At 45.6% G+C, this 15,008-nt stretch overlaps 1 protein-coding gene across 1 annotated transcript in view; it reads left to right on the top strand.

Annotated features, from left to right (window-relative positions):
- Positions 1 to 11,123: 11,123 nt before the first annotated feature.
- LOC142576540 (uncharacterized) overlaps positions 11,124 to 15,008 on the top strand; it is a 206,108-nt gene continuing 202,223 nt past the window's right edge. Inside the window, exon 1 of the mRNA XM_075686704.1 lies at positions 11,124 to 11,297. Within this exon, the coding sequence (XP_075542819.1) occupies positions 11,240 to 11,297 (58 nt within the window). The 5' untranslated portion in view covers positions 11,124 to 11,239. The remainder of the gene's footprint in view (positions 11,298 to 15,008) is intronic.

A 15,008-nucleotide genomic window follows, 5' to 3' on the forward strand; every position in this document is an offset into this window, starting at 1 on the left:
TTCAATTTCTCTGCGACCTTGGTGTAAAGCGAGATATTTGAAAGGAACACGATGTTGCGGTGATACAGGAAGTCCACGCACGGTTCTGCATATCTGAGATAATCGCTGACGTGGATCCAACGACTCGCAGAAATGTTTCCATCTTTGAGATTGTAGTGCATCAATGCGGCATTGAATCTTGCTTTTCTGAGATCATGCATGGATTTAGCTCTCCTGCATACTCTTTCAGCCTGCCGGCGAATCGCTCGTAGTCCCTGCAGTTTGGCTTCAAATTATCATATTTCGGGAAAGGCTGAAAACCACGCGTAGCCTCTTGTATGGCTTTTTGAATTTTGTGTTCCGCACTTGAATGATTCCATTGCTGACATACATTCTCCATATGCGACCGGAACGCCAACCAATCAATTCAACGGAGGGTCGTGGAGGAGCATTTAAACAGTCCCTTGATCTTCAGGTAAGTGGGAATATGGTCGCTTCCATGTGGTTCGATGTCTGGAAACCATTGCACGATTCTTTCAAGACGCCGAGAAACCAGGGTCAAGTCTAGGCAGCTGTTTATGTAAGCCCACGTAAATATGTCGGACTACCGTAGTTGAGTCAGTAAAGGTCTTGCTGTGTGGCAAAGGATCTGGTCTCCTTACCTTGGAGCCCATCTTGAAACTCCCCCAAAGCGGATGGGGAGCATTAAAATCTCCGATGGGAATCATAGGACCGGGTGTCGCTGATAGCACTTCGTGCAGTCGTTTATAGTTGAAGCCACTTCAAGGAGCAATGTAAACAGCGACGAGAGTGAACGTATGTTTCTTCGTTTTTACAATTAAACAAACGTACTGGTTGTCATCGTGAGGTGGGACTGGGTGCAAAACGTGTGTCTGATCACATCTAATATATACAATGACCTTGCTCACATCACCACAGGTAGAGGACATGAATGCCTCATAGGCATTCATGTCCGTAAATGCGTATGATATTCGGCACGTTCGGTGCGCAAATTACGAGGAGGGGAAAACGGTTTTCGAAGACAAAGTGTCTAAAATCTGAAATTCTCGATTTGAGGCCGTGGGCATTCCACTGCAGTAGAGATGCTTTCTTGACTTCCTTGTGGAAGGGCAGCGAGGGGCGGGTCATGGTGCCATGCGATACTTTCAAGTACTGGAATCAGCGGGTCCAGTACTTGCAGTGCGCTACGAGCATCCTGATTGTCCATGTTTGTCAATAGCAGCTGCATGACATTCTTGAGCCACTTGAGCATAGCAATCACTTGTGAATCCTTGTCTCGCACTTGGTCAACTGAAGCGGCATTAGACTTCAAGTGGCGAGTCATGTGCTGTGGCTCTGGTGCATGTCATGTCTTCGGCAGTGTTGTCCGCACCTCACTTGATGAAGCATGAATAGCATGGCCGCTTTTTTCGTGGACATTTGTGTTCTTACTGAAGACAGACGGAACAGGAGGCGGTGTTGCCGGACAAAACATCCCCCTTGAACCGGGAAAGGATTTCGTAGACTTTCGTTTCCGTTTCTTCTAGTATATAGAAGGGTAAAAGCAAACATAAAGCTGCTACATTCATCATCTTAAGCCAGTAAGTTTGCACGAGGTAAGGTTGCACTGCGGACGGAACGAATGAATAAAATATATACTTAATCTCCCTCTGCAGCTTTGGCCGAGTTCCTGTGTCGTTTACCCACTCACTGATAACCGTGGTGGCCAAAATAACGTTGGTCTAAGCCGTGCCTACAGCCGTCATGGCTAGTTAAAACAAGCGACGAATGCTTGCCACGTCACCAATTATGGCAGTGACAGTGCAGCCATAGAAAAGATTCGTAAGCTGAGGCTTGAGCAACCGGCTGCAGCTGTCGGGACGATTCACTCTTCCAATGACCCCCACCGCACCCGCGTTGTGTCACCGGGCATTTTCTTCCGGCCCAGGGCAGTTCCACAGCAAGTGCCGAACCCTGGCGTCCACTTTTGTGTTGCAGGGGTGATATTTGACGACGTCAATTTGTGGCTGTCGTTGAGAGGGCAACACTTCATCTGCATTGTCATTTACAGTAGCCTCATTCGTTTACAGACAAGCGTTTGCTTACTTACGTATGTGCACCATTTCTGAAGCATATCTAAATTATTTTAAATGCCAAGCATTTCTTGACCTAGTCCGAGCCAAGGTGAAGTGCGAGGGCACTCAAGGTCGCAGAATAGGTCAGCGATGCATGCGCGCCCCCATGCACCCGCTCGCTCGCCGCTACTGGCTGGACATCTTCTTGTTCTACTCGCCGGTACGGGTGAGCACGCCACAGTCAGCGGCACTGGCTCAGTTGCGCTGTGTGCGACATGTTGCGCGTAGGACCCTGCTTGCTGATACAACGATGGGCCCTTGAAAGTATCTAACAGAAGCGCAGCGCACGAGTGCAAAGGCTCGGCAAGGGTGACAGACGTATGCATTACGTACCGAAGCGGTGAGGGTGGTGAGGCAGGAAGTGAAGCGACGGGCCGGCGAGATATGCGCGGCTTGGAGCGAGGCAATGCGCGGCAGAAGAGCGGTGCCTCACCAAGCAGCGGGAGCAAGAAGATCTGTGACACGCCAAGTGGAAGGGCGCCGAACAGGACGCCGTCACGAAGCTGCGTGGATTGTAGTACCGGCACTCGCGGTACGCAGATGCGTACTTTCAAAAGAAATTCGGCGAACATGAATTTGAGGTGGCGTGTAGCGTCTGCGATCACCCATGGTTCCGATCGGGCAACGTCAGGAGCTGTGTGTTCCAATTCTGGCCAGCATCCGAGGAATTCTACGTAGACAGCTAATGAGACAGCCGAGACAGCCGAGAGGCTATGCAATGGAACGCGGTTGGAACAGCCTGGGAGATGTATGTAAGATGCTTCTGCGACGTGACGCCACTTCGCAGCGAGAAGAAAAAGTTTAGAGAAGCACACATTATTTCTTTGTTTTAAGTCTTTGTGCCAGTAAACCTATGAAAAACACAATGTAGTCTACATTAAGGTTGAAAAACACAATGTAGCCTACATTACGGGCGTAGGTTTAGGGGCGTTTTGCTGTGTGCAGACGACCTTCCCGTCGAAGTTCCAAGCGTCCAGCTCAGCCACCACCTTGTTCGGACCAGAAAGTACCCTGCATCGTTTTTGACTTCAATGGTGTCTTCGCAAAGATGTCTGCTTTGACGTCTTCCTCAGAATTAAAACGAGACTTAAGATGGCCGCTGTCCACTTAGCCGTTTACTTCGCCGTCTATGACGAGTATTGGAACACAGCCAGGGTGTTGTGGCCCGCGCATGTGGCGATCTTCGAGCGATCATTTCCCCGGGACGACGTGAGTTTGGGCACTGTGTGAGGACCGGGGCTCTCGCAACGAGAGCACGGTCCCACGCCTATCTGGAAACAGCGGACTCTCATACCAAGAGAGGCCCTCAATGAGATCACGAAGCGCCTGGTGTCGCCCCCGAAAAAAACGATTCTGAAGTTTTACGGGCCAAAACCACTATTTGATTATGAGGCGCGTCGTAGTGGCGGACAACGGGATCATTTTGACCAACTGAGGTTTTATAACGTGCACCTAATGCACGGTACATGGACGTTTATAGACCGGCGCGTCGTGGGCGGCAAAACGAGGCAGCTTTCTTGTGTCACCGAAGGGGTCGGTTCTTGCACCGATATTCGCGGCTTTCCGGGGCGGCAAGTGAGCCGCGAACGCCGGAGACCAATGAGAGCGGCCCCTTCAGTGACGTGCGCACGCGAAACTTGCGTCATGCGGACCCGCCCAATCGCTGTATTCATACTAGAATCTGATGTCAGCCGGACCGCTTGTTTCGTAATATCGTCTGCTCGCCTCAGCTCTCACTCGCGCATGTTTTGGTTCGCTTGGTTTGGAATCGTTCGCGCTTGTTTGGATCGTCATGGTTTGCGATAGTGTTTTACAATGACGAGTCTAAACCAAGACATCCCAATGGAGAGGTTTTTGGAGAGAGTGCGTCAGATCCAATTCTGTACGACAAGATGGACCCTAAATAAGCGGACGCGGAGGCGACACCCAGTACCTCGTTCTTCTTGTCTTTTGAACGCGGCGACGCCGCAACACAAGAGAGCACAACAACGTGATTATTATCAGTGGCAACGACGTCGTCCTCTTCGTAAGACATAACTGGCGTTAAGAACGAAGGAGGAAGAACGTCCACACAGCGGCCGATCTGTCAGCAGACGAAGGAAAATGCGCGTGACATCTCGCACCTACGCGCAGTGTAAAAGAAGGAGGCGAGATTTTCATGCGGTCACGTGATTGCTGCAGCGGCTCGGCGCCATTTGGTGTGAACAGTGTGGCATGCAGGTGTCCATGGCCCCTCTGCCACAGGTGCGTTTTAACACCGGTGGCGCGCCGTGCGCCTTTTTCCACAAGTGTGCATGGGGCTTAACCCGCCATTCGATGAAGTAGGTTGGCGTAAAATGAAGCTTGGCTGGCCCTTTCCTCAAGCATTTAATATCTAGTGAGGAGTAGTGGGAGGCTGCCTTGCGCAGTTCGAGGCCCGACCTTCAGGAGGCCATCCTGGAGTGGGCTGAGAGGATAGAGGAGGCCTACTTCAAGTAGTTGCTCCCCCCACCCTCTCTTCCGTTGCCCCCTTCCCTTTAAAGAGGGATAAATAAGGTTTTTCATCATCATCATCAACATCTCACGCGATAAAGCTGTCTCTCTCGCCCCTGCTGCTGAAGGGACTATGGATATATTGACAGGTTGACGCCAGAGCCAATCGGAATAAGATTGTGGGAAGAGGGAAGTGGGACGGCGGCTTCATTTTACGCCCCGAATTTACGACACGCAGAGGATGAACAGTGAGCCGCGATTCACGATGCCGCGTTCGTAACCAAGTAAATTGAACGAATACTTTGACGCCAGTTATTTCGGCCTACGTGGCCATTTAGAATGTAGAAACAGGGAACTAGACTTTCACAACGAGAACTTTCAGCTTTCCGACGTAACTGAACGTGAAGGAAAAGGCGCTAAAACAGGACGGTGACAAGAGAAGACAAACACGACACAGCATTAAAAAAACGTGTCCCAAACGTCGTCTTCGACTGTCGCAACAAGCTGTGATTATGAGGCACGTTGTAGTGGTGGACATTGGATTAATTTTGACCACCTAGGCTTTGATAACGTGCACCGAATGCACGGTACACGGACGAGGTCCGAAACCACGCTGCAACATACAGCATTGAACACGCTTCGCATCTTGTGATTTCGCTGCTCGAGACAGACGGAGAGGATAGAACCACAATGGACATTCGAGGACATCACATGCAACTTAAGTGTACCACGATTGCAGTCAAAGAGCTGCATTCCATCTGCAGAAGCCAAGTCACTAGTCCTGGAACATTTGAACACGACTTAGCCGAATCACCTACACGTATACACAGATGGCTCTGTCAGAGCAGACGAAGACGGCTGCGCAGCTGCATTCTATATCCCCTCTCTAAGATATACGTGGTCTGGCCGTCTGGACTGTATAGCCTCGTCGACAGTTGTGGAAAACGTAGCAATAGCTTCTGCTCTGCGCAAACTAAAGAATTTGCCTCTGCAGAATGCGGTTGTCCTTACGGACTCAAAGACCGCGTTACAACAACTATACCATGGTCTTCCGTCCCTCAAGTTCCCACGCAAATCACTAGCCATCGTGAAAGAACTCAACAACAAAGGCTTCACAGTAAAGTTTCAGCGGATTCCTTCCCGCATTGGTATTTCTGGCTGATGCACTTGCATACGCAGCGCTCTATCATCCTCCCAAAGTCAAGGCTCCAAAGAGTAATCAGGTGAAAAAATCTGACATTCGCAATCACTTTGAGTCGCTTTGGGTTCCACCGCATATGCCCTGCGTAAGCAAGACCCAGAGGAAGCCTCACTTCTATATCGAATAAACAGGATCTGCTAGTACACCGGCTTGGTTATTTAAGACGGGGCGAATCAATTCTCCGAACTGTACGGCATGCAACGAGGCAGGAGACATTGAGCACTTTTTGTGGTCCTGCCAGAAATTCCAAGATGACAGGGACGCTCTCCTGAAGTATCTGCAAACAAAGGACCTTCCGCATGCGTGCCTGCACCACCTTATATTTCCCGAGGGATCACTTATAGCCCGCAAAGAAACTTCACATCTCCTTATCGAATTCGTAAGAGAGACTGGTTTGATGGACATATGGTGAAACCCTTCAGCGGTATTGTAAGAGGCGCTCGGGTGGAGAAATTGCGGGCCTTGATCGCCAGGCTAAACTCGCCTGTTGCTACAATTCACCACTACAACCACCACCACCACCACAACGACTACGCTGCAAAACTAAGGACGTGGAACAATTCTTCGAGCGTCGAAGTGCTGCTGTAACTACGGACGCTGTACTACATTAGCCAAATGGGCTGAGATATTAGTGATCGGCTGCGATAGCATGCCTGACCTGCCGTGATTGTTTTGTCGCTTTGGCCTTGCGCTCCTTAGCATAAGGTCGCGGGTTCACATCCCGAGTGCAATTCGATGGGGACGAAATGCAGAAACGCCCGAACCCCGTGCACTGGGAGCGCGTAAGACAACCCCAGGAGGTGTAAATAAATAAATCCGGAGTGCTCAACTATACCGCCTGCCTCACAGACATACCATTGTTTTGGCACGTAATACCCCAGAATTTAATTTAATTGTGAGTGCATGCCCACTCGCTGGAAGGTTCGGTTAGCAGTCAGCTAGCCAAACACTGCAAGACATGTTACTGTAAATCTATGCTTGTTCAGTGCGCAGTCAACGCAAACGTGAAATTTTTGAAGCCTTCGCTATCTATAAATGTGAAGAAAATTCCGTCATCGATCCTCCGCTATATATCGCTACAGCGCAACGAAGTCATGTACTTATCTCGTGCGTGTCATAGCATTGTTGACGGTAATACGCTAAGTCCTTGTTTTTTATTAAATTTTTTTTGCTGTTGGTCCTTTCAATATATACTGACGTCAACACGCCTAAGCGCCATATTTGTATCACCCCCATCACTCTCCTGTGTTTAGCTATGTTTCCTTCAAGTTCCGTAACGTAGTAACCTGCGCGATTCAACTCGCTACTGCTTTCCAATATAAACATGCGTCGTAAAGTTTCTAATTACAATTTATTTATTTATTTATCTATTTATTTATTTATTTATAATTACCTTACAGGCTTTCGAGAAGGCATTGTGTAAAGGGCGAAATATGGTAACATATTCGTATGTAATTGGCGAAAGAAAAAAAACATCAGTACAATGAAAGGAATATTCACGCAATGCAGCATTATGGAAAATTATTATGATATTAGCGAATACAATATGTTGAGCGATAACAAGAAACAGCAAACACAATAACATACTAACATCATAACATTATGAACATCTTTGCATGTATACAGTAATAAATATAGTAAAAAAAATAGCATCACTGAAATTCTTTTATTAGCTTGTAGAGAAATGCAGGAAAGAAATTAAAAGAAGGGAAGACGTGTTAGATGGTTGAAACGGCATATTGATCCATTAGAAGATTGCGAAAGGCACTATGCTTCGATTGGCAAGCGATGTTATCTTGGAGGACCTTCCATAAACGGACCCCATGGGCCAAAGCGTGTATATTGCTATAAATTCGGGTGCAGCTGAACTGATTGTTCAGTCTTTGTGACGCCGAGGATGGTTTTTGCAGGTTTGATAAAGATAGGCCAATTTTGTGAAAGATTCTATGAAATAATAATTGAAGGGAAATATCACAGCGAGTAGTAGTTAGTGGTTGCAACCAAAGATGGGCTTTTATTTGTGTTACACTTGTCTGGTTACCATGATTTCTTAAACTGAAACGGTTCGCTCTTTTCTGGATGCTCTGCAGAAGTTGGAAGAGGTATCTTTGATGAACAGACCATATATAACCGGCGTACTCAGTTTGTGGCCGTACAATAGTTATGTATGCTAGTTTTCCTAGTGGTGAAGGCGCAGTTCTTAAGTTGCGGCGCAGAAATGCTAATGATCTGGAGGCGTTAGCTGAAATGGAGGTGATGTGATTAGACTATGAGAGATTATGCGTAACGAGCACTCCTAAGTACTGCTAATATTCTGTCTTGTGGTCAAATTTGTTAGAATCCAAATGACAAGAAAAATGAAAGTTAACAGTTTTTCGGGAAAATGAAACTGCTTCACACTTAGACACGTTTCGGGACATGAGCCACGTAGCATACCAATCACTGATATGTGCAAGATCATGTTGCACTGCCGCGTGGTCAGCAGAACAGTTAATCGAACGCTGTACAATACAGTCGTCAGCAAATAATCGTACAGAAGACGATATATTATGCGGTAAGTCGTTAATGTAAATTAAAAAGAGAAGCGGTCCGATTGCACCGCCTTAAGGTAGACCGGAGATGACGTCAGACAGGGCATAGGAAAAGTTTCCAACAGTGAACTGTTCGCGATTAGAAAGAAAATTACGAATCCATGATAGGTTTAGTGAGCCAAGTTTAATTGCAGAGAGCTTTGATATCAGGCGACTATGGGCTACACAATCAAATGCTTTCGAGAAGTCAAGAAAGATGCAGTCAATTGGCTTATTACTGTTCATATCCAACTGTAAGTCTGATGTGAATTCTAGTGGTTAGGTTACGCAAGAAAATCCTTTTCGGAAACCATGCCGTTCAGGTAAAAAAATTTATTATATTCAAGATGAGAATATATGTGGGATGCCATAATGTGTGCTAACATTTTGCAGCAAATGCACATTAGTGATAGAGAACGGTCATTTTCACTAAAACTCTTGTTACCTTTCACATGACTATGAAATTATTGTAATAATTATGAAAATATTATTATATGAAAATACTGCAATAATTTTAATTAGAACATGAACTGCTTTGGTTTTTTTTAGTGATGTCCCTCTCGGCAGAAATTCATTTGTAGTGACGTAATTCGAGTAGCTTTTGTAGGCGTTTTCTTATCAAAAGCGTTCGACATGAAAAGAAACATACTGTATAGCATACCAACCACTTCAACCAAAACAAAGTAAACACTGCCGCATAAAAATAATAGCTGCAAACAGCCATAATTCCACGCACGTACAATGTAAAACATACCGCGCTGCAACGACACGTTGCACATGCTCCGCACGTCATCTAACTTTACACGTCACTGAGGCGCTGGCACTAGATGGCGCCATGGTATGTCATCGCGCTAAATAATTTCATACGCGCCCATTGAAGAAAAAGGCAAGGAATAACCAACGTGCAATTATAAGAAAACAAAGAATTTCGTCTGAAGACTATTAAGTCCAGCTTACGTAGCCGAAAGCAATTTGTTTTAGGAAGAAACTATCTCGTAGGCTCTTATATAACTACGTGGAAATCATGACATAGCTTTTATTGGAGATAACTGCACCGAGTTGTATCAAGTTCGGTAAATTTAAAAGAATCAGGTAAAAACTAGTGATTCAGTGAAGCCGATGTTTCTCTAGGCCCCTATTGCTTTCGTCAGACTTGTTCAAGTTTCCTTACTTTCATGAACGAAACTATCACGTTTACAACTCTGAAACTCACCATTTTAAAACGAGGAAGATATTACAAATCTGTAAACTGCACCTAAAAATAAATCTAAAGCGGATAACATTTATTGGTGCGTTATACACCGCTCTGCGACGTACAAACCACTAATATGTAATTAGGTCTTTTGCTGAACCTTTGTAAACGTCTAAGAATTTGACGTAAGGTTTAAATTCATACATCAAATATGTTCGCTTCACTTGATCTAACGAATTCTGTTGACAGCACTGTGATAACAATTTTTGGCGCAGAGTCGAGGACTTGTAAATTTCATGGCATGATTTTGTTTTACCATACCGGCTTTTAGCAAAACTTCCAAACAATGTTATACCCCAAAACAAAAGAACTGCTTGCTGCAGCGATTTGAATTTAGCTATATCCCATAAATGCAACGAATTTCATTTCACTTGGCCCCGTGCTAAACCTTCCGCTTAAAAGCTTAAGCATGGGGCTGACTCCGACGCCACCTTTTAAAAAAATGCAAGACACAGAAATACTTCTATGACACGACCCCTAGAACGATCTGAATGAAATTTGTTCCATTCAACATAGATGGGCTGAACTATAGTGAGGAAACAAGCATATTTTTTTAATGGTTTGAAATTTTTCGCAGAACTTGTTATAAACTAGTAACATTTAAAAAAATAGAAGTACGAAGTTTATAAATTTGTAAGAACTACACCAAAGACAGCTACCACAGTTCTGCAAACAGTCTCCGATAGCGCATCTAAATTGGAATTATTTGACATATGAATTTAGAGGTTACGTGAGTTTGTAACAATATTTGCAAAAGGTTTGCGAGCATCCTGCTCACAGATTAATCGTATGTTTCAGGGTGGTGCGTAATAGACCAATTTTGGCAGCTTTAGAGGTAATATCAGGTGCAGTTTACAGAATTGTCACATCTTTTCTCATTGCTGCGTTACAGAGTTGTAAACTTCATAGTTTCGGATTTGCAATATTGGTGATTTCAACACGTTTGGTAAAAGAATGAATGCATTATTCATAATCTCCATAGTGCAGTCATTATATATTGATGTTTTCATTTAAATGTGACAATTCTCACAATTCAATGCAGATGGTTGCCGAGAAAAACGATTTATCCGTGGCCATGCGTTTAGGACGGAGCGCCAGAGCGAAACGTCCCTGTCCAGGCCTTTTTTTTTTTCCTTTCGCTCAGAAAATGCACAGCTATGCCGCCACGTGAAGGTTGGACGCCGTCAGCGACCAGCTCCGCCTGCTTTTCTAGCGCAGTTCCCCTTTTCGAAACATAACACAAGTTTATCTCCACGGGCTTTACCTTTCATGCCGTCACTTGAACTTGAATTGGCCCCATTTGCGTTAGGACTCCAACGTTTCCTTCTACACGTTGACCACGCTTCGAAACTCTATAGCCTCCATCGCAGCGGTTCTTCTCAGTTCTTATCTTTCGTTGAGCTTGGCGAAATCGGATGCCCTTTACTTGTCGAAATATAAAGCTTTACATCGCGTGTTTTTTATCATATAGTGACTGGTGTCGGGTAACGCACCCGACTGAACGAAGCTGTCAGTCTAGTGAACGTATATTTGAGCTGCCTCTGAGCAACTGCGCACTTGCGGGCCACTTGCAGTCCTCGGGAATTGTCGAAGGGGACAATATTCGCAAACGTGCGGCGCACAGGACGCGATGCACGTGTTGTTTGTTTCAGCGTGGTTGGCCCTCACGTTCGTTGTCACGGCTGCGGGTGAGTACAAGCTAGCAGTAAGCCTACTAGTACAAAATATTATATATTGCGGTTCAATTCCCGGCCATGGCCACAGCATTTCAATGTGTGCGAAATGTAAAACGCTCGTTTAACTAATATCTAAGTGCACGTTAAAGAACCCCAGGTGGTCGTAAATAATCCAGATCCCTCCGCTACAGCGTCTCCTTCGGCGATGGGTAAAGTCAAAAGAAAATACACTATACTGATGGGCGACGTCATTGTCAGGGTAGCCAAGAAGCAGGCTGGAGAGAAGTCAGTGGAGGAATATGGCATAGGCTCTAGGAATAGCAAGGGAGAGTTATTAATAGACTTTGCAGAACATAATAATATGTGGATAATGAATTCGCTTTTCCTCAAGCGGGATAGCCGAAAGTGAATATGGATGAGCCCGAATGGCGACGCTAGAAATGAGATAGACTTCATACTCTGCGCTAACCCTGGCATCATACAAGATGTCGACGTCCTCGGCAAGGTGCGCTGCAGTGACCATAGGATGGTAAGAGCTCGAATTAGCATAGACTTAAGGAGGGAACGGAAGAAACTGGTACATAGGAAGCCGATCAATGAGTTAGCGGGAAGAGGGAAAATGGAGTAATTTCTGATCAAGCTACAGAACACAAAAATACAGAACAGAACAGGCTTTAACTCAGGAAGTGGACCTTAGTGTTGAAGCAATGAACCACAATCTTGTGAGCATCATTATGGAGTGTGCAATAGAAGTCGGTGGTAACTCCGTCAGACCGGATACCAGTAAGCTATCGCAGGAGAGGAAAGATCTGATTAAGAAACGCCAATATATGAAAGCCTCTAACCCTACAGCTAGAATAGAACTGGCAGAACTTTCCAAGTTAATCAACAAGCGTAAAACCACTGACATAAGGAAGTATAATATGGATAGAATTGAACACGCTCTCAGGAATGCAGGAAGCCTAAAAGCAGAGACAAAGCCGGCAATATCATTACAAATATGGATAATACAGTTCAAGTGGCTGAGGTGTTCTATAGAGCAGAACTTTTTGTTGGGCTAGTTGGTGCATATTACTGAAGTACTGTAGCGCCAAACAGACGACACAAGAAGAAGAGACACGGACGAGCGCTTACTAACAACTGATGCTTTAATGACGGAAACACACAATATATATACGCAAATTTGGCGGCGCAACTGGCGCATTGTCAAAACATCACATGGTAACTAGGCGATAGGCGATAGAACGATTGTGAAGGTGACGTTCGTGAAGATGACACGTGGTGTACAGGGCCAAATGACTATATATGATAATGGCTAGGCGATACACAAACACCACCTTAAGGGAGTACCCCATAAAAACTAAGAGATTAGGAATATTCACCTGGCGCAGGCGGCGCATCAACATGCTCAGTTCGAACTATGGGCTTCTAAAAATGACATCTCACTTTTATACAGAATTTTTGATGCATTCAAGGCCCTTCCTCTTAATGTGGAAAGCTTCCTTCAGCTCACGGGCAACGCTGTCTCGACTTCTGTCCAGAACGATGGTCTCTCTTAGGCGAGGCTTGCACCCGCACTCTTTGCAATGGATGGCCATATTGGAACCAGTTCCTTTTTCCTGTGACCTTTCGTGTTCTTTTAGCCTTTTATTTAGACACCGCCCTGTTTGTCCAATGTAAACCTTTTTGCATGAGAGCGGAATTTGATAAACTACCCCTTCCTTGCAACTGACATGTGGATTGGTATGCTGAGTTCCGCAGGTCGCGCGTTCTGTTTTTTGGTTGTTAAAGCGGGCGCACAATGCAGCAAGTTTTGAAGGGGCTGAGAAAACAACCGGGACTTTGAATTTACTCCCGACCTTTTTCAGGTTGTGGGCTACGCGGTCAGAGTACGGTACGACTACAGGTCTTAATCTCCTGGTTTGTTCTTGCGTGTTTTTTCTTGCTTTTCCTTTTATTTTCTGGAGCAGGCACTCTACTACAGAACTTAGAACTGTCTGTGGAAACCCCGCCTCCTTTAGCCTTTCAATCTGCTGAAGGAAGCTGCTTCGTATGGCATGCTTACATGACTTCCTGGCAGCCGATTCCAATGCCCCTGTGGCTATCGCTCTTTTTACGATCTTAGAGTCGGCTGACTCATAAGACAAGAGATCTTTTTGCGCTCGGGGTTGGTACTTCCACTGCACTTCAGCTCCCAGGCTGAGCTCGAGGTCTAAAAACTGTAACTTATTGTTCTTTGGTAGTTCAAAGGTGTATTCTAAACCATGGCTATATTTCATAAAAACATCTAGCATCTCTTTGACACTTTCTTGGTGGCCTGGTGGATCCTGTCTGTTTAACACAATTAGAAAATCATCTACATATCTAAATACTTTCAAAACCTTCTGTTTGTCAAGCATGCTGTCCAAAACGCTATCAACGGCCGAAAGAAAAATGTTGCTTAAGATAGGGGCTACATAGGACCCTATACATATGCCCTTCTTCTGAACATAAACGCTATCATCAACCTGAACAAGCGTGGAACTAAGATAAAACTTCAGACGCCTAATGAAATTTTCAACTGACATGCCCACAGAATTCTGAAACGGAATGGTGCCTTTGTTTTCAATACATGCCTGGACAGCTAAAAACAGTTCCTTGTGTGGGATAGAATAGAAAAGATCTTTAACATCGACCGAGAAAAAAAACCACCTACGGTACCGCAGGACTGTAAAAATCCTACCACATCATAGGAGTTCCTTGTTTCGAAAGGATCTTCTATGTTAAGTGAACTCAAATGCTTTAACAGAAACTGGCTAACATGAGGATGCCAAGATTCCCTTTCGCTCACGATACACCGGAATGGAACTTCTTTGTGGGTCTTGGCGGTAAAAAACATGCCCAAAGTCTTATTTTTGCACTTACTTATGGCATTTGCTATTTTTCCTAGCTCCAGTTCCTTGCAGAGGGACACAGCCTGAGATTTCACCCTAGCCGGCTTGAGGCTTGACGTGGCGAAATTCTTTTCTACATCTTGGTAGGCCTTTTCCTTGTAAATTCCTTGCGGGACCACAACGAAGCCTCCTTCCTTGTCAGCCTGTAAAAGCAGCAGGCCATTGTCCTTGAAGAATGCGACAACTTTGTTAATCCCAGATCGGTTGCTCGAAGATTTCTTCGTAACTGTTCTTGACATAGCGTCTACTCCTTCCACTAGGCACCTTTCCTGGTCTTCAGGTGACGCCTTCTCGGCAACACGCCTATTCGAACAAAGTAGCTCGTGCGCTGTAGATTCAGGTTCCAGGCTGAACTTCGGTCCCTTCGCCAGCACGTTTTTTACATCCTCCGTGACTTGTACTTGTCCCAGGATTTTTACGGCACTACTGGCCTTCTTCTTGTCTGGCGGCTTGGGTGTGTTGTTTAGCATATGTCGTCACCAGAATTCCACCGTTTGAGCCGCAAGCTTCCTGTCTTCCCGGAATTTCTTCTCGGCAACCCACTCAGGATAATTGATGTGACATGTCACGCGCAAATAGTCAGAAAAGAGCCGCATTTGCCTACACAATTCCGAACATACAATCCTACACACCCGCTTTGCGTGCCCGTAGGAAGGCTGAATGGCACCGAAGAGGGCGGAAATTTCGCCAGGGATCAGTTCCTTCTTGAGGCAAAACGAGATGTGTCTGGCGCGGCATGAAGACCACGTGATGTGGGTGACGAGGGCCGCCATATTTGACGTAGGGGAGG

The sequence above is a fragment of the Dermacentor variabilis genome, chromosome 1, assembly GCF_050947875.1.
Source record: "Dermacentor variabilis isolate Ectoservices chromosome 1, ASM5094787v1, whole genome shotgun sequence".
Taxonomy (NCBI): Eukaryota; Metazoa; Arthropoda; class Arachnida; order Ixodida; family Ixodidae; genus Dermacentor; species Dermacentor variabilis.